At 39.2% G+C, this 21088-nt stretch overlaps 1 protein-coding gene across 1 annotated transcript in view; it reads right to left on the bottom strand.

Moving 5' to 3' along the window:
* BCAT1 (branched chain amino acid transaminase 1) overlaps nucleotides 1-7895 on the bottom strand; it is a 71014-nt gene extending 63119 nt beyond the window's left edge. The window contains exons 1-2 of the mRNA XM_027838757.1: nucleotides 7824-7895; nucleotides 6444-6503 (exon numbers count right to left, since the gene is read on the bottom strand). Of these exons, the coding sequence (XP_027694558.1) occupies nucleotides 6444-6503; nucleotides 7824-7865 (102 nt within the window). The 5' untranslated portion in view covers nucleotides 7866-7895. The remainder of the gene's footprint in view (nucleotides 1-6443; nucleotides 6504-7823) is intronic.
* Nucleotides 7896-21088: the final 13193 nt, after the last annotated feature.

Below are 21088 nucleotides of genomic sequence, written 5' to 3'. Positions count from 1 at the left end.
TGCACAGGCATTCAAGATAAATATACTCAGCCTCGAATATAAAGAGGGAAATAAACTGCTCTGGACAAAATTTCTATGTGGAATTTGTTTTTGAAAACATCCTAAATCCTCCTTTTTTTGCCCCTGCTCAGTATCACTTCTTGCTACCTTTGCCAGATCTCTGCCAGATCTCCCTTTCTCATACTCCTTACCCCTAGAGTCCAGTACTCTCCTGCTATTCTCTTACTCTACATATTCCCACCACTGTAGCACCCTTCAAAAGTGACTTCAAGGGGCAGCTAGGTGGCACAGTGGATAGAGCTCTGGCTTTGGAGTCAGGAGAACCTGAATTCAAATCCAGCTTCAGACACATAACACTAACTGTGTGACCTTGGGTAAGTCACTTAACCCCGATTGCCCATCAAAAAAAAAAGGAAAAAAAGTGACTTTAATGGATACTTCCAAATAGTCTTAATGTAAACATGAACATCCCTTTCAACCTCCCACCCCCAGCAAACTGCCTATTCCCATAGTGAATTTATATTGTCAGACTGATTTCCTAAAACCTGGCACTGTGTTTGAATTTTCAGATATAAGAGAAAATAGAAAGGCACCTTAAAGGTCAATTAATTCAATCTACCATCCAATGAAACAACACCTTTATGCCCTGACCCTTAGCAGGGGTCGTTTATTAAAACAAAAGAATCTCTTCTTGGAGGGATTCAGAGGGAGGAGAACTGAGAGGCTTTCCGCTTCATGTAATTTCCCACTTCTCTTTCTGAGCCTAACTAGAAGGAGCTAGGGACCATTGTTTCATTGCAGAGCTTTCATTCTAAACCAACCTTATACCTTCCAGGTAGGGAATCCACCCCCTTTGGGAAGTTTGCTCTTCTGTGGCACAGCAGAGAAGTATTCTAATCAGCCCTATTATCCTCTTCCCTCCCCAGAGCTGAACCCAGGAAGGCTTGGTCTGGCTGTGCAAAATTAATTCTAATTGCATGCATTTACTTGTATGCTTACCATCTATGCATAGTTACCATGTAGCTCAGTAAGGGTTATGCATATCATTAAATATGTCAGATTAACTTTCTCCTGCAGTTTGTAAAGTAGGGATAATAATACTACCTATCTACTCCACAGATCTGCAGTGAAGAAATTGCTTTCCAAACCTAACCACCTTCTGTAAGTATAAGTTGTTTTTATTATGATAATATGAATCTTTGTCCAGTCATCATTCCCATAGCATTCTTGTCAGCTTAAACCATTAATAAAGAGGAACCTAGAATATCGCATAATTATGGGCTTCTGCTTTTATATATAACTTGTTAGCATTTAAATAGCACTTTAAGTTTTACAAAGTGCCTTACAAATATCTTTTTATTCTCACAACAATCCTGGAAGGTAGGGAGATGCTACTATTAGCCTCACTTTTACAGATGAAAAAGACGTTCAGTAATTTGTCCAAGTTCACTAAGCTAGTGTGCGAGGTTGGTTTTGGACTTGGGTTTTCCTGACTCCAAATCCAGTACCCGACCTTCTGCATCACCTAGCTATTTCATGCAATCAAATCATAGGATCACAGAATTTTAGAGGAGAAAGGACCTTTGAGATCATCTATTCCAATCTCCCTGTTTCAAATGAGGAAAATGAGAGCCAGAAAAGTTAAATGCCTTGTACAAAGGCCAGAAACTAGTTAAAGGCAGCACTAAGAAAGTAGATCTAACCCGAAATTCAATGACCTTTCCATTGATTACACCATATGGACCACCCAAGCTAAGCTTTTAAAACTTTAATCTAGATCAAAGGTCAAAGCATAATCAAACCACATTTGAAAACCATTAGAAACATTAGCTATATAAAAGAAGCAGTTAGTAACTCCTTTTGGAAACAAATAATTAAAATAATCTATTTGTACGTTAAAGAGGGGCCGAGCCAATGTTTTGTAAATCTCAACTTTCCTATAGCTCCTCCTTATGTTCAATTTAACAAACATTAAGTAACTGTTACGTGCAAAGCACTGTTTTAGTTGCTATGAATACAAACTTTTTTTTTAAAAAGCAGAGTCACTCTCATTGACTTTATATTCTAGTGGGGGAAACAGACACAAAAATTGCTAACAGTAAGGCATTAGATCAGACCTGCACAACTTGGCAGTAGGTAGGGGCCAAAATTAAAATAGGCTAAACTTTGAGCCACAGATAGGTTTTTTAGTGGCTCACTTTCCAAGGAAACGTATAATTAATAGTAAACTATTTTGCAAATAAACCATATTTTTTAAAAAGGGAAATCTCAATTAATTATACTTATTATTTAAGATTTTTATTTATCACGAAATCACTCCTCTCAGACTAAAGACAGACTGATGATGGTTAGTTGCAACTGGTGATGTCACAAACAGGAGAAAGTGCACAGTAGCAACTGACCCGCCATGTTACAAGACAGGCACAATAGTGACAAGTGGAAGGCAAGTTAAGCGGGAGATGGCCAAAGCACTCATTCTATCTTTACTTTCTTTTACATCCTCTACATTTTTTGTGGGCTGCCTGAAATCTTTTGGTGAGCTGCAAGTGACCCAAAGGCCTTATGTTAGGCAGGCCTGCATTAGATACATGCAAAGGAAAGCCTCATGTCACATCCAAGAAAGGAAGTCTTAATGCAGGGAGGAAGTTATCATGTGGAGGTGGCATTTTTTCAGTTACATTCTAAAGCATACCTCCTAAGGAAAGGCAGACCTGGATATGATTTTAGAATTTGATCCAAAATTGCAGTTCCCTTTATCAGCATAGTCTCCTGCAGTCGTAGAGACCATATACTACAGAATCATATTAGAGTTCAAAAAAGAGACTGTTTAAGAACAAAATAGGGGCAGCTAGGCAGTGCAGTGGATAGAGCACCGGCCCTGAAGTCAGGAGGACCGGAGTTCAAATCAGGCCTCAGACCAAAGACTTGACACTTACTAGCTGTGTGACCCTGGGCAAATCACTTAACCCCAATTGCCTAAAAAACAAAACAAAACAAAAAAAAAGAACAAAATAAAATTAAATAGCTTACATTCTTGAGTCAAATTTAAGAGTAAACTAAAATCATTCACTGAAGAACAGCAAAGTCACTTTTAAACTCTTGGAAAAAGATATAATGCATAACAAGTATTCAGTAAGCAATCATTTACCTCTTTTAAAAAACTGCATGTCACTTTTAGTGTGGTATAATGAAAAGAAGGAAGCAAACAAGCATTTATTAAGTCCCTAAGTGTAAGTAGAGAGCACTTTACAAATATTATCTCATTTGACCATCACAACAGCCTTGGAAGTTAGGTGCTGTTATTATCCCCACTTTACAGTCAAGGAAACTTTAGTAAACAAAGGTTAAGTGACTTGCCCAGGGTCACACAGCTAGTCAGAGTCTTAAGGCCAAGTTTGAACTCAAGTCTTCTTGACTCCAGGCCCAGAGAACTGTATTTGGAGTTGGAGTACCTGGGCTTTGCTATTTACTAACCATGTTACCTTAAGCAATTCATTCTACTCTTTGGGTTTCAATTTCCTCACCTGTAGAATGAGGCAAATGAATTAGATGAATTTCTAGTTCCTTTCCAGTTCTAAATCTTGGTCTTTCTTTTTATTAGTGTTCTTAAAAGTCATAATGTTCTTTTTTCCTACACTTTAACAAGGTATGTAGGAGAAAGAACAGTGGGTTTGGAATCCAAAGTTGCAATCCTGTCACTTATTAGCTATTTAATTTGAAGCAAGTCAATTTAACTTTCTCTGCCTCCTTTTCATCAGCAACAAAATTAGTGAGTTGGACTAGATTGTCTCTAAGTTCACTTTTTCTGTCTCAAACATCCTAAGATTTCCTTCCCTAGCTCAAAGTAGTTGTAATAAGATACTTTCTCCTGTATAATTAATCTATCTCTTTCAGATGCTTCAAGTGCTTTGCTCAGATTACAATCTACATGCTTGTTGCCATATGCTTCTGGAAAAAATTTGGAATGTCAAAATGAGTGGACTGTGAAATCACAGTGAAAATATTGGCAGAGCAGGCTATATAAAAAATAAAATTTTTACTATTTTTACTATTTCATCATGAATGGTTGGGTAATCAGATGCTATGAAAAGAAAGTGCTGGGGAAAACACATGGCAGAAAAAGGACTCTCAGTTGAAAACACACTGGCGTATATATGTATATATAAATATATACACAATACACATATGTATACATTTCTTTGTATATATGTCTGTATGGAGACAGACAGAGACAGAGACAGACACACAGAAAGTCAGAGAGAGAAAAAGAGAAACAAACAGAAAAAGAGACAGAGAGACAGAGAGTCACAAGGCCACAAAGTATAGTGGTATGATGAAAAGAATACCTGAACAGAGAAATCTGCAGAAGACCTACATTCATACTCAAATCTGCCACTAATTCTGTCTAGCCTGTATTTCACTTTATTCTCTGAATCCTAGTTTATTTGCAAAACTAGGGGTTGATCTAGATGACCTCTAAGAGTCCTCAAACTGTTAATTCCTCTATGCTTCAAGGTTTTTTTCATTGTTGTATGTCATGAATTTGAATTCCACAGAAACATGTTTATTTTCCATCCCCAAAGTGTCCTGGATCTAAGACTTGCTATGTTTAATACCATCTGATTTTTCTTGAGCCCCCCCTTAAGTGAATAACATAATTAGCATTACTACTATTATGTTATTTTTATTGTAACATAGTGAGTAATACGGGGTTAGAGGCTTGCCATATTCCAGCTATTCAGTGAAACCAGGAGAGAAACAAGGATAACTCATAATTAAATTCACAGTTAATTACAAATATTGATTGGTAATATTAGTTTCTCATACCCAACCATTTTGTTTTTCTTTAAATAAAGTTGCTTAAGACAAAAAACAAAATGGAATGAAATGAGTTTTTGCCTTTTTTCCTACCTTGTCCTTCCTGTGCTAGAGGTATCCTTGGGCAGAAAACTAACATTAAGAGGGATAACAAATTAAAACAAAAGGCCTCATATGTTTTTCATTGTTCAGTCTTTTTCAGTCATATCTGACTCTTGGTGACCCCACTTAGGGTTTTCTTGGCAAAGATACTGCAGTAGTTTGCCATTTCTTTCCCTAACTCATTTTACAGATGAGGAAACTGAGGCAAACAGGGTTAAGTGACTTGACCAGGGTCACATGGCTAGTAAGTATTAAGGTCATATTTTGAACTCAGGAAGAAGAGTCTTCCTAACTCCAGGCATGCCCCTCATATAATAGTAGTCATTAAAATATCACTACATTATTTTAGGATATTTGACATTTTTCAATTAAATTTAAAATACATTTCCTCATTTTATCCTCACAAAAAAAAAGCTGTTTGGGTAGATAAGGTCTTTAAAATAAAGGGGCAATTAAAAAATAAATAAATAAAATAAAATAAGGGGGCAAGTAGGTCTACATCCCAAAGATGGGGGAAAAAAAGTAGGGAAGGACCTATTTGTACAAAATAATTATAGCAGTGAAGAACTGGAAATCAAAGGGTTGCCCATCAACTGGGGAATGGCTAAACAAGCTCTGGCATATGATTGTAAAGGAATATTATTGTGTTATAAGAAATAACAAGCAGGATGATTTCAGAAAAACCTGGCAAGACTTACATGAATGATGCACAGTGAAGTAAACAGAACCAGAAAAACATTGTACACAGTAAGAGCAAATTGTCTGATGAAGAACTGTGAATGACTTTGCTATTCTCAACAACACAATGATCTAACACATTAGAGGTATAGAATTTGGAACTCAAAACTTTAAATAAAAATGATAAAAATAAAAAAAAGGAGGGGCAAGGAAAAAATTATAATAGTTTTTCTTTTAAAATACTATTTAAAATTTAGAACTAAGACTTATAGGGGCTGCTAGCTGATGCAGTGGATAGAGCACCAGCCTTGAAGTCAAGAAGACTCACATTTCGGAGTTCAAATCTGGCCTCAGACAATTAATATCTGTGGGACCCTGGGCAAGTCACTTACCCCTACTTGCTTCAGTTTCCTCCTGTGTAAAATGAACTGGAGAACAAAATGGCAAACCAGTCCAGTATCTTTGCCAAGGAAATCCCAAATGGGGTCATGAAACAGTCAGAGAGTGAACAACAATAATCATGTGTTTGACTTGGATTAACTAACAAGGGTTAATTTAATCGGATTCATTATGTAACCAGGCAAAATCCTTTTAAAAATTTATTTAATTTACAGAAAAAATGTTTATTTAAATAAGAGATGAAACATAACTTCAAGCATTTTGAATGTTATCCCAAAATGACTCTGAAGTCAACAAAACTTTAATTTGAGACCCTCTAATGGATTTAGTGTTTGTATATGTTGGCAACTCCAAACTATTGTTTGACTGCACAGAGAAAACGTGCCCACATCAAGAAATGGGCATATTGTGATATTTCAGATATCTAGCCTTTGTAGGCATCTTACCTTAAAAGTCTCTGCCATTTGCTCTAGTTCTCCTGTCCCACAGCATTCATGATTACAGTCCTAAAAGAAGAAATCAGAATCCAATCAGCTAAAGTCAAAGCAAAAATTTCACAGAAGGTCCAGTCCCCAGCAAAATCAAGACATGGAGGGGCCATAAAAATCAGAAAACACCATTTAGCAGAAACATAAAGCAAAATGAAACCTTGAACACTTGTTCTATCTTCTCATTTCCACCTAGTATTGATTGTGATGTTTCCACTGACTATGTTCTACCAACCAACACTGCTGCCACCACTCCAGGACAATCCATATTATTTATTTAGCTTTTCTTCTGACTTCCATGGGACTGTTACATTTTAAGTTTTGCTCTACTGAAGCCAGGTTTGTGTTTGGTTTTCTTATATCAGAATAAATGGTTTCATTTAGTCTTAAACAATCTAACCAGCATCCTCTTGGGAAAGGCTCAGTCTTTTAAACACTGGAGCACAATAGAAAGGGTAGAAAAGGATGTGGTGGCCTCTTTATTTTCCTCCGTTTTCTCCAAGCCAGTAGTTTTGAATACAGACTCATGGAAACCAAATCAATAATCAAGATATATACAATGACAGACCTACCTTTGAAAGTGGCCACAATGACAAAGAATAGATGTTTTAGAAGGCGTTTTGGGGAACAGGACTCCAAACCAAATAAAATTGGTTATTCTTCAGGGGTGTGATTTGGGAGATCTTCAAAGGAATCGGGTGATCTAGAGATTCCTTAATCAATGATTGACATGCAACAGTGGGAGGGAAGGAGGGAAAAGGTAAGGGAGCCAGAGAATGGGAGCCTAATGAAGCAATAGGCAATGCCCAAAATTCTCAAAGCTACTGACAGGTGCGGGAAAATTTTACAGCGCCAGGGGCTCGGGCACCACCCGGGGGATGTCCCGCTACCATCTCGGAGATTCATCACGTTTGCATCCCACCCCACCCCCACAAAAAGCTGCTTTCAGCGGAGCTTAACTGGGAGCCACAACACACCAGCGTTAACCTTGTGGACAAAAAAGGATGTCACAGAATTCCAGGATTTTCTTGCTTACTGCTGTAGGGGCTGGGAGATGAGGACCATTTGAAAAGATTTTTGTTTTTGTTTTTTTTAAGGGGTGAAGGTAGGAGACTGGGGGCGGCGGGGGGGGGGAGTACCCTTGGGCAAGAAATGTAGAAGAAATGATGTCTTGGTGAATGCAGCGCAGGGAAACTGGGATGAGTGCAGGAGCGGCTGCAGAGAGGCAAAAGGCAAGGGCAAGAAAGACTGGGGAGATGGACGAGCTTAAATCTCCCCTAACCCTCCTAGCCCCCTACCCCCCACTCCTCCCACTTCAAACACCCTCACCCAATGTACCTGGCAGGAAACGGCCTCGGCTGCTCCGGGCTGGCTGGCCATGCTGCGTCCTGAAGGGCGATGGCCGTGCGCCGCGGCTCTAGCTGCTGCAGCACGAGGCTTCTTCCGAACTAGAGCTAGCGAGCGCCCCAGGCAGCCACCAGCTGTGCCAGCAGCGCACGGCCCACTTGCCGCGTGATGCTCCAACTCCACGGGGCCAGGGACAAGAAGAGGCGCGAGAGGGTCGCAGCACTGTTGCCCTCCTTCCACCGGCACGAGACAAATGCAGTCCTTCCCTCCCGGTCCCTGGTGAGCTGGAAAAGACGTACGTCTTAGCCTCTTTCCTCCTCATCCGTAGAATGCGATCATTGGCCAGAAATCACCAAGACTCAAATTACCTCCAACTCCGTACACTCTTAGGGATTCGAGAGAGTGGGCAGAACCATTCCCCATCTGGAGGACCCAGAGCAAATTAGCAATGACTGAGCAGACCCTGGGGGCGGGGCTCTGGGGAAGGCCTGCTTGGTTTTTTATGCTATGATGTGGCTAAAAGAAAGGTTTGGGATGGGACATCAGGGTCAATGTACGCTAATTTCTGTTAATTACACGCTCAAAATTTGCAACTCAAAGAAACAATTCCTCTTCCTAAAGAATTGCAACGTGGGGAAAATTATTCCCTCTTGCCTCTTTACTCACACCTTTAATGCTGAGCACCCAGTGCAAAACCCTAGCCTCTAAGAACTGGCAAGATACGCCACCTGGAAAATACTCTAGCAGCTGGGGCATATCCAACTGTCATCAGAGGTACCTTGATGTAGAAAGAGCGCCTGACCTCTATCCAGGGTTATATGGATTTAAACTAGTATGTAAAACGCTGCTATTAATCCTGAGCAAGTCATTTCACCCAAATTTCCTCATTTGTTAAATGAGGACAAAGATACATACCCAGCCTATTTCACAGGGTCGTTCTGAGGAAAGTGCTTTGTAAATCTTATCAATCCATAGAAAGGAGAGCTGTTAGGAGTACACTGTATAACATCCCTACTCCATCTACCATAAAATCATAAGATTGTAGATTTAGTCAGAAGGAACCTTGAAAAGTCCCTTAATTTGACCTCTCATTTTGCAGCTGAGGAAATTAAGGTTTAGGAACTTTGAGGTTTTAAGGATAAAGTGCAATCGAGCATCTTTAAACAAAGGTTAAAGAGCTAATTAGTATTTTAAATATAGAATGGAAACTACAACCCCCCAGCTAAAGTAAGGAGCACAAAGGTTTATTTTTTAAATAAGTTTATGTTAAATCATTATTAATAATAGTCATATTCACCTCTTCCAATAATTCTGTTGAAGGCACCACCATCCTTCCAGTCACCCAGGTTCTTAATTTCAGTGTTGTCCTTAACTCTTTCCTCTACCTCCCATCCCACATCCACTTGCCAAATCCCATTAATTTAATTTCCATAACATCTCTCAGATCAATCCCCTTTAGCCTCCAATCCATTAAATCAATCCAATAAACATTTAATAGGTGCCTATCATGTGCCAGTTGCTGTGCATTCATCCAAAGTCACAACCTTCCCTACCAAAAACAAAAATAAAATAAACAAAAGTTTGTTATTAATAATGAGCCTTATAAGATCAGATCAACACTATCTTCATAACCCACAGAATCAGTTTATCTCTCCCTTTATATCTCCATGTCTACATTTGTGTCTGCTTTTTTTCCTTTTGATGGTTGACCTTGCCTGAACTTGTATACTTCCTCCTCCCTTACTTCCTCCTCTCTGAACTACCTTCACACTCCCCCCCCCAAAAAAATGAACAAAAATTTGGCTTTTATATTCAAGTAAAAAAAAATTATTAAACATCTCCTTTGTGCAAGACACTGTGATAATGGGTTGGGGGTACAAAGTCAAAACCTAACAGTCCTTGAACTCAAGTAATCAGTCAGTCAAAAAGCATTTATTAACCACTTACTACATGCCAGGCACTGTGCTAAGCCCTGGTAGTGATGTACCAAGATCATGTACCCAAAAAGAATTTGGGTTCCATTTGTCTAAGGGAGTCTCCTTGAATTCTCCCACTTGATCAAAGAGGTCTCTGGAGTTCTCCAGAGGCTACAATCCTTATCAGCTGGTCTTTTGTCATCACCTACCCTTAACCTAGCCTAGCCCTCCACTGTTTTACCTCCCTATGGCCCTGGGCTACTTCCCACACTTGACCTAGTCTAGACCCCATTCTTGCCCTCCCTGTCACTCCCATCAAGATCCTTCCTAGATCTCTCCCACAGTGTTTCTGTATATAAGGTCCATCTTGTCTCCATTAAGGTTCTCAGTTTCTTAAAATCTAGCCACTGCTCAGATTCCTTAAGAACCTAGCCAATAGCTCACAAATGTTCAGATTCCTTAAGTCTGGCCAATATGGTGGATCTTTAATAAACCTTGTCTTTGGCTGAAAGAAGGCTTGGGTGGAATTCTTTTGGGCAGCACCCGAATGTCATGATTTTAAGGTTCCAGCACCCCTAAATCTCTAGACCTCATCAGTAGTAGTTTATAATCTCCTGGGGACAGGAATGCAAAATATGTACAAATAAGTTTGATATACATAAAATGAACTGGAGAAGGAAACGGCAAACTACTCCAGTGTCTTTGCCATGAAAACCCCAAATGGGGTCACAAAGCATCAGCTGAAATTGGTGAGGTTGGGAGCTAGACCCCAAAAAGGAAAAACCCTGGACTTTCCCACAAGGCCAAATCTCTGGCGTTTGCCTGAGGCTATAATCCCATCAACTAGTCTTTCATTGTGTCTATCTCTGTTACCCTTAACCTAGCCTGGCCCTTTACTGTCAAACCTCCCTATAGCCCCTGGCCACTTCCCACCCTTAATCCTAGGTAGGCTCCATTCTCCCTTGGCCACGTGGTCCAGGTCCCTAGCATTCTATTACCTCACAGTCCCCCGGCACCACCCCCAGACTACTTGGCCGTTCCTAGATTCCTCCCACAGTCTTTCTGTATGTAAGGTCCATCTTGTCTCCATTAAGGTGCTGAAATTCTTATAATCTAGCCAATAGCTCAGTAATGTTCAGACTCCTTAAGAGTCTGTCCAATATGACTGATGTTCTAATAAACCTTGTCTTTGGTTGAAAGAAGGCTTGGGTCAAATTCTTTTGGGCAGGACCCGTGTGTTGTAATTTTGGGGTCCCAGGACCCCTGAACCCCTAAGCTACATCAATGCCACCTCTTTTCAGCAGGCCAGGAGAGAAAAAGTGATCCTTTGGGGCATCTGGTGGTGTTCTGGGTAGAGTGTGAGGCCTGGAGTCAGGATAGTCCTACCTCAGACACTTAGTAGTCATGTGTCCCTGGGCATGTCATTTGTTTGCCTAAATTTCCTCATCTGTAAAATGAGGATAATAATAGTAACTCCCCTCCAGGATTGTTGTGAGGATCAAATGCGATAATAGTAATTGTAATGTGCTTAGCAAAAAGTTAGTGCTACTTAAATGCTAGCTATTAGAATTATTGTTACTTAGAAGACAAGGTTCTAGTCCTAGTTCATAGCATTTACTGGATATATGACCCCGAGCAGTCAGTCAATCCATACACATTTATTAAACACTATATTCAAAGAACTGTGCATATAACCACCTAATTTCTCTGAGCTTCAGTTTCATACACTACACCCTTCAGGGTTCAGAGGAAAGCATTTTGTAAATGTAACAAGATAAATTCTGATAGAAATAAATGTAAAGTATTATACTTTGTTTTTAATGAGGTAGTTTGGTGGCACAGTGGATAGAGTGCTTTGCCTGGAGTCAGGAAGACCTGAATTTAAATCTAGCCTGAGACACTTAACAGCTGTTTGACCTTGGGCAAATCACTTAATCTCGATTTGCTTGTTTCTTTGTCTGTAAAATGAGGGTGATAATAAAAGCACCTAACTCCCAAGGTTGTCAGTGAGGATCAAATGAGACAATATTTATAAGCCCTTAGCACAGTGCCTGGCACATAATAGGCCCTGTATAAATATCACAATTATTATTTAAATGTGGGAGCTGGACTCCATGACTACTAAAGTCCCTTACAAGTTAAAATTAATGATCCGAAAGACAGAAAAAGCAGATAGGAGCTGAATTGTATAGAACCTGGAAAGGCAGACTAAGTAGTTTGTAGTTTATCCTTGAGGTAATACTGAGCCACTAAAGGGTTGGGTTTTTGTTTTTGTCATTTTTCATGTTTTTTAATGTTTTGTTTTGTTTTTGTTTTAAGTAGGGAGAAACATGGCATTGGCTAAAAACCAATGGAGTTTGATCTGAAAGATGCTATGGAAATTGAATTAACAGGACTTGGCAAGTGGACGGGGTGTGAGAGAGAAGAAAGAGTTAAGCACAATACTGAAATTTAGAACCTGGGTAACTGGAGGATGATGATTTCTTCAACAGAACTATTGGAGAAAGTGAATGTTTAAAGAGAAAGATGGTAAGCTTGATTTTAGACATGTTGGGTTTGAAATGCCAATGGGACAAACAGGCAAAGATGTGCAGTTAAAAGATCATTCTCCTTGGCAGAGAAAACAGAAGAAAAAAAATGAATTGAGCAGCTTTGTTTCCTCTCTCTCAACAGTTATCATTGTTCTAACCACCAAAAGAAATGTTCCTATCCCCTCTTTGATCTTCTACCCAAAGTAGAAAAATGAATTCAAACAACTTCTTGAGTAGCACACAGAATTAAACATAGAGATTGTTCTTTGTGTTTTACTAATTTGAACAAAATGGTTGAAATTAAAATAGCTATTTTTTTTCTTAGAAGAGCTTGATCAGTTTGCAAATGAATATTTAAAGAGCATTTAAGTCCCTACCAGACACAATAATGTAGTAGAAAAAGCAATTCATGTATTAGGTAGAAGACATAGTTTCTAGTCCTACTTTCATCGTTTACTAGATTTGTGACCATAAGCAGTCAGTCAATAAGCATTTATTAAGCTTCTACTATTTCAAGGCATTGTGCATGTAATCACTTCCTTTGTGTTGTTATGTTTGCCCTTCATTCTCAAAGAGGACCATGACATCAGGGAGATGATAACATGACTTGCAATTGACTTTAATTTGAGTGAGGGAGGTCTGTGCAAGGTCACCAGCCTCACTTTCTCCTCCAGAGCCTTCTGGGTCCAGTGGCCAGATATTCATCAGGATCACTGGAGATGGCCCATGATGCAATGGGAGGCCCTGGCCCTTTTAAGCTAAGGTCTTTTCAGGTTCTCACTTTGAGTGAGGTAACACCCATTCAGTGAATAGGTCTCTAGAGTGAAAGAAGGCTGTGTCCCATGCTTTTTAGCATTATGTTTTCATCCATGTTGTCGAATGCTTTCAATGAAGATAACATGGCATCAAGGTCAGTTACTGCACTGATGATAAATTCTTCAACTTAAGAAGATCACAAGCCAAGACCAAAGTGAAGGGAGTATTGATGCATGATTTTCTGTTTGCAGATGATTGTGCATTCAATGCAGCCTCTGAAACTGAGATGCAACAAAGTATGGATTGATTCTCTGTTGCTTGTGCTAATTTTGGCCTAACAATTAACACTAAGAAAACACAGGTGCCACATCAGGCACCTCCACACCATTCATATGTGGAACCATCGGTTACAGCAAATGGAGGAATTTTGAATGCTGTGGATAAGTTCACTTACTTTGGTAGTATACTTTCCAGGGATGTACACATTGATAATGAAGTTGATGCACACATTGCCAGAGCTAGCTCAGTATTTGGGAGGCTCCAAAGGAAAGTATGAGAGAGAAGAAGTATTAGACTGACTACCAAACTGAAGGTCTACAGAGCCATTGTGTTGATCTCATTGTTGTATGCCTGTGAAACCTGGACAGTATACCGTGCCATGCCAGGAAACTGAATCACTTCCATTGAAATGTCTTAGGAAGATTCTGAAGATCACCTGGCAAGATAAGATATCAGACACTGAAGTCCTTTCTCTAACTAAACTGATAAGCATTCAAACTCTGCTTTAGATGGGCTAGCCACCTTGTTCCAATGCAAAATGTACACTTGCCAAAAAGACTGTTTTTATGGAGAACTTACATAGGGCAAGTGTTCATTTGGTGGTCAGAAGAAGTGATACAAGGATACTCTCAAGGTCTCTCTTTGGAACTGCAGAATTGATTGTGTGACATGGGAGACACTGGCACAGGATAGATCTCTCAGCATGGCGTGCCCACATAGGTGGTGGACTCTATAAGCAAAGCAGAATTGAAATAGCTCAAGAGAAACAGAAGATGTGCAAACTGAGAGAATCCACCCCGAAGTTCACAGGGACTATCTGTGCCCAACCTGTTACCAGCTCGAATTGGTCTGATCAACCACAGTCCAACACACTGAAACCTGACTCTAGCATAGTGTTGTCATTTTGGTCCTCTTGGAAAATGAAAGACAACCAGGCCTCTTTAAGAAGTGAGTCAAGGTATGGCCCCTTTAATAAAAAAAAAAAAAAAATCAAACTGGGAGTGAAGACCCTCAGGGTTGCTGGCCAAAAGCGAAAGTTACTATTTACATTCACTCTGAGCTGGGGGGCCCAAAAAAGATCCATTAAGTGGTGCTCTGGCAGAGACCTATTGTTGTCCAATCTATGAGTTCTAGAGTTAATTGGCTTTAAGGCTTGGTCTTTGAGAAAGAAATCTAGCCAGTAAACCCCAGAGAGGAGATAGAGATGGAGAAGGGGAGGGGGAGAGGGACAGGGACAGGGAGATGGAGAGGGGACAACAAGCTGAATTACCCACCTGGAACTGATGGGGTACCGGTCCAAGTCAAGACCTTTGCCCCTTACCCCGAAAAGAATTGGGTCTTATTTGTCTACAGGCCCTAGAAAACCCTGCCTTGGACTCTCCTTGAACTCCCACTTGACCTAGAAAGTCTCTAGCATTTGCCTAAGGTTATAATCCTATCAACTGATCTTTCCTTATTGTCTACACCCGATCTCCCAATTCTCCTTTACCTTTAACCTACCCCAGCCCTCCATTGTCTATTGCCTATGGATGGCCCCCAGCTACTTCCTACCCTTAATCCTATTGACCTCCAGTCACCCCAGCCTACTGGCCACTCCCATCAAAATACCCCTTCTCCCAGACCCCCTTCTCCAGTCACCCCAAACTACTTGGCCACTCCTAGATCCCTTCCACAGTCTTTCTGTATATGTCCATCTTGTCTCCATTAAAATGCTCAGATTCTTTAAGAGTCTAGTCAAGTGCTCAGATTCTTACTATCCAATGGCTGAGATTTACTCTGGCCAGCTTGTCAATATGAGAATCACTTATATTTAGATTCCTTAAGAGTCTGGCCAATATGGAGGATCGTTAAGAAACCATGTCTTTGGCTGAAAGAAGGCTTGGGTCAAATTCATTCAGGCAGGACCTGTGTGTTGCTATTTTAGGGTCCCAAAACCCCTAAACCTCATGAGGTTCCCTGAACCCCAACAGAACTGGCCAACTGGGTTCCTATTCAGGCAGCTCAGACTAATCGCAGGTTGTGTTTGTCCTTTGTTCTCAAAGAGGACCATGACATCAGGGAGATGATAGCATGACTTGCAATTGACTTTAATTTGATTGAGGGAGGGCTGTGCAAGGTCACCAGCCTCACTCTGTCCTCCAGAACCATCAGGGTCCAGTGGCCAGATATTCATCAGGAAGACTGGAGATGGCCCAGGATGCAATTTGAGGCACTGGCCCTTTTAAGCTAAGATCTTTTCAGGTTCTCACTTTGAGTGAGCAACATGTATATAAACTCTACCTCACAGAGGTGTTGTGAGGAAAAAACTTTGTAAATATAACAAGATTAAAATCTAATAGGAATATATGTTAAAGTACTATTTTTAGTTTCAAATAATCAACCATTCAATACAGGGTATATGAGATGAGATTGGCCAAAGTTCTTATGTAAAAGGTTCCATTTTGAAGTTTGTGATTGATTGAATGAATGAATGAATGTAAAAGGTACTTATTAAGTACTTACTATGGGCAAAACATTTTTTAAGTGCCAGAGACTGCAAATATTTTTGTTCACAAATTAATGACAGCCTACAAAGGTGAGGCTAGATGGTACAGTAGTTTTGGGCCTGGAGTCAGAAAGACTCATCTTCATGAGTTCAAATCCAGCCTCAAACACTAGCTGTGTGATCTTGGGCAAGTCACTTAACCCTGTTTGCCTCAGTTTCCTCATCTAGAGCAGGCAATGGCAAACCATTCCAGTATCTTTGCCATGAAAACTCCATGTGGGGTCTGAGGAAGAGTCAAACACGACTCAACAACAACAAATAAATGTGTGTATCCTGTTTTAACTTCTTAGAGTTACTAGCTGAAGGATCCTAGATAAGTCATTTTGCTTTTCTGAGTTTCTATTTCCACCTCTGTAAAATGGATATAATTATCCTTGAACTATTTAACATATTAGGGTTGTTGTGACATAAAAACTTAGTTAATCTTTTTGGTTACATAAATGTACCTAAATCATTATTATCACAACCACTATCACGTACTAAAACATTTATTAGATTACTTTAAAAATATAAATAGCTCCTAAATATTGCAGAAAAGCAAATAATTACCTGATTTGTCCCCTTTCAGAATTCTAGGTTTTCAGGTTGGTTTAATATAAAAGTGTATCAAGGGCAGGCATATTCATATTAGAGAATATGGCTTAAATTGTATAAGAAAAAGTGCTAACCAAAGTAAAATAAGATGCATAATGATGAGAAATTATACTATGAAAAATGTACAAACTATGCTAAAGGGACTGGTAACTTCTCAGTGTTTTTTGATATTGTTTAATGAGTATTTTTACAAGGCCCAGAAAATATATTTCTGGCTCTTTTTTCCAGTTGATTTATTTTCTCTGGATTTCATGAAAGTGCTCAGACAAATCATCTTAGCTCTCAGTTTAAACAGCCTATGAAACACAATGATTTTCACAAATTGATTAAAGTAATAAATAACTTATAATGATGGGGGTTGGAATCTGAGCCCCAGAAAGGAAAAACTCTGGCCCCAGAACATTTCCCACCCTTGGTAATTCTATTACCTCATGGACTTTGTACTTTCCCACGTGGCCAAATCTCTGGCATTCCCCTGAGGCTATAGTCCCATCAACTTGGTCTTTCATTGTGACTACTCCCAATCTCCCCTCTATTGTCTTGCCTCCCTATGGCCCCAGGCCACTTCCCACCCTTGGTCCCACCTAGGCTCCATTTACCACCCTTGGGAATTCTATTACCTCATGGACTACTTGGCCACTCTCCCAAAATCTTTCTGTATATAAGGTCTATCTTGTCTCCATTAAGACGCTCAGATTCTTAAAATCTAGCCACTGCTTACCCATGTCCAGACTCCTTAAGAGTCTGCCCAATATGATGGATGTTCTAATAAACCTTGTCTTTGGCTGAAAGAAGGCTTGGGTCAAATTCTTTCGGGCAGTATCTGTGTGTTGTGATTTTGGGGTCCCAGCACCCCTGAACCTCTAAAACCCATCATTTAGGCAGTTAGATGGCAAAGCAGATGAGCAAGTCTGGGCCCTGGACCAGTCACTTAACCCTGATTGCCTCAAAAAAATTTAAATAAATAAATAAAAAGGGGGCAGCTAGATGGCACAGGGGGTAGAGCACCAGCCCTGGAGACAGAAGGACCTGAGTTACAATCTGGCCTCAGACACTTGACACTTACTAGCTGTGTGACTCTGGGCAAGTCACTTTGCTTTGCAAAAAAAAAAAAAAAGTTTATAATTCAGGTTAGTCTTTATTGAAAATACTAGTAAAAATTAGGTGAAATACTTGAGAGATTTTTGCCAAGCCACAAGTATGAATACCATTCACACAAAAATCTCTCACAATTATTTAAATTTGCTCTAGGTCAAAACTCTCACATAGTTTCACGGACTTTTTGCCTGTATGTGCAGTAGCTATTACTGACATCCATAACCTTGGAAATGGAATCTACTTGTCATTTATTAGAAACACTTAACTCTGTCAAAACACTTTAAAAATCTATGTCATTTAAAATAAAAATTTGTTCTATGAAAAACAGATGACTTAATTAACAAATACTAATTACCACTAATATTGTTGACTTGATGGTCTCTTGACTACTAAGTGTAACTTAGTAATGAATACTTAGTTTATGCAAAATCAAGAATATAATATTAAATTGCATTAAAATGGCAGAAAGGACCAAGTGTAAAGCTCCAACCTAACAGTAAAGAATGTAGCCAGACGTGGTGATGCACACCTGTAATTTCAGCCACCAGTAGGCTGGTGAACTTCTTGGACTCAAGAGTTCATCTGCTACTACTATATGCTGCTAATTAGCCTACCAATGGTCTCCCCCTCTACAGGTAGAAAATGTCTTCCTCTATGAGTAGATTTCCTGGGGAAATCTTTGTGATTCTCTCTATCCACAGCTTTCAGAGTGTCTTTTTTTTCAGGGTCCTTTTTTAGTCTTCTTTATAATCAGGAAACAGCTTTTTTTTTTAAAAAAGGATCCTTTTTATTCTGTTGTATAGAATAATCATATTTCTTAATTCTAAAAACTGCAATATATGATCTCACAAAGGATATTTCTTTTGAAAAGTATCTTTTTTGGGGAAAATCAAAACTGGAACATATGGTCACTATTTCTTAGGGAAGTCAGTCTGCTTATCATCTCATCAATGAACATACAATCCTCTTCTAATTACTAACAGTACTATGTGCAAAAATTTGGTACTAATGGGACCCTAGAAATAGTATTGAGGCAGCTAAGAGTGTGACTTTGTAGGATAAAAAGGGTGGACTTCTAATTGGAGTCAAATACCCTCAAAAGGTGCAATGCTCCCTTAAACAGGACACATATAAACCACACTGCCCTGGGTCAAGATTTTTAATATACCACCAACAGGTGTCTCAGCTATCCAGACAGCATAGCAAAACCTCTTCTTTGCACATGATTTCCAGGGACATGAACATACGTCACACTCTAGGAATGGCCCTGTTGCTCTCCACCACAAAGGTGAATAAGCAAGATACATCAAGAGTCACAAGAGCACTGAATTTAAAATGAAACAACCTGGATTTGAATGCTGAAACCAACACTTATTAGTTGTATAATCAAGGACTATTCATTTAATGCCTCTGAGTCTCAGTTTCTTCATTAGTATAATTGGGATAATACTAATTATACCATTTAACTCACAGGGTTATTGTAGGAAAAGTACTTTGAAAGTCTATCAAGTGCTATATAAATGAGAGTTATTATTACAATACCATATTAAACATTTACTTTTTGCCGCAGATGTATCTTTTACTCTTTTTTTGCCTTTTTTTTTTTGGCTAGGCAGGGGGGGTTAAGTGACTTGCCTAGGGTCACACAGCTGTTAAGTATCAAGTGTCTGAGGTCAAATGTGAACTCAGGTCCTCCTGACTCCAAGGCTGGAGCTCAATCCACTGTGTCACCTAGCTACCCCATATCTTTTTCTTTGTCAAATAGTAAAACTGAAGATACATTCACTGAAAAGTGACAGGACCTAGACTGACCAAGTGTTGAAAAATATGTACCAACTGGCTTGTTATTCCAAATATTTCATATATAATTTACTAGCTGGTTCAACTATGCACAGCTTATCAAAAGTCAACTCTATTCAGTTTTTTCACTATTTTTTTTCTTCTCTAGTTTTATTTCTACTCCAATTTCTTTCTAATTATCTGTATTCATAAAAGGAAGTGAATGATAATACTACTGATGTGAAATAAGGAATTTTAAAAGTGAGGAAATTTTAAAGCATATGTAATGGGGACTAATACATATGCAGAGATTTCAGTGTGCTTAGCTGATGCAAATTCCCCAGGAGGGAAGAGACTGGAAAGCCTGCTTCTGGGAAAGTCTTCATGATGTATAAATGGAAGTGCCTTGAAAAAACATAGAAGTATGTATAGACATTCTGTAATTGCTCCAGGTCTGCTAACTATGTAGAAAATGACAGCCTCTTTGATTGGCTACATGATCAGAACTGGATATTGCTTTTAAAAAACTCTAACTGACCAGAGCCTCAGTCTTCCTCTCCAGCTTATCTCTCTTAGTTTAATTCAATGAATGCTGACAATACCTACCACTCAATCAATAAACATTTATTAAAACATCCACTAAGTTCCAGGCACTGTACTAAGCATTGGAGAGTGAGAAAAAAAATACTATAAGGAAAAAGGTCCTACCTGAGGCCAACATTTGGCCCTATGGAAATAGGCCTCAGTCCTTTTACCTAATTATTCACTTTTTAAGTGAAGATCTGAAGGCTCCAATATTCTGAGTTTTGAAAGGCCAAGAGAGCAAACCTTTAGGATTCTGGGAGTTTGAAGCCATGATAGGTATTGCAGCTAGCCTAGTATCAATGCCCAGAAGAGCAAGGAGAGATCTTTGGGATTCGACCCAGCAATAGTTGAGATGGGTATTGATCTAGCAGTCACATCACATTTGTATATGAATTTGATGGGACTGAAGCTTTCTAGAAACTTTGCTTAGAGTAAGTCTACTCTTTCCAGAGATAAGGATAGGGAAGAGAATGCCCACAAAGTATTTGGGGGAAATGTGTGTACTTTTGTTCTTGCTATATCTTTGAAATAAATATCCCCTTATAGAAGCTGATTAATGTTAAGTAGGACAGGGATACTAGTTACTGGAACTGAACAGTAGGAGAAACACAGCCAGTGCTGGTTTCTGAGATAGCCTTAGAGAAGATACCCCCAAAACTCTCAGTATACCCCCAGAACATGGCATAGAGACATGTAGCAGGACTCACTGGGATAGTAAACCCAGATCATACATATTAAACTGGGGGTTTTACATTTGAAGATATATATCAAATTATTAATTTTTTTAATTTGAAGATAAGCTTTAGCTCTTACTGCTCTATCATCTGTTACCACAGTTCTTTATACTCTATAGAGTCTCCAATTGGAGGAAAATAATATATAACATTTATAGAGCATTTACTATGTGCCAGGTCCTATGCTAAGTTTTTTTTGTAAGTATTATCTCATTTGATCCTCACAACAATCCTGGAAGGTAGATGCTATTATTATCTCCATGTTACAGACAAGGAAACTGAAGCGAACAGGGGTTAAGTGACTTGCCCAGAATCACCCAGCTAATGAGTTTCTGAGGCAAAATTTGACCTCAGATTTCCTTGACTCCAGGTCTGGAACTCTACTGTTCCAGTTAACTTTTGCTACTTTTGCTTTTTTTTGTTAACTTTTTACTATAAA

This window comes from Vombatus ursinus, unplaced genomic scaffold (genome assembly GCF_900497805.2).
Source record: "Vombatus ursinus unplaced genomic scaffold, bare-nosed wombat genome assembly UNPS02014830.1, whole genome shotgun sequence".
Classification (NCBI taxonomy): domain Eukaryota; kingdom Metazoa; phylum Chordata; class Mammalia; order Diprotodontia; family Vombatidae; genus Vombatus; species Vombatus ursinus.
The sequence above is the reverse complement of the archived record's forward strand: the minus strand, read 5'-3'. Positions and strand labels throughout refer to the sequence as shown.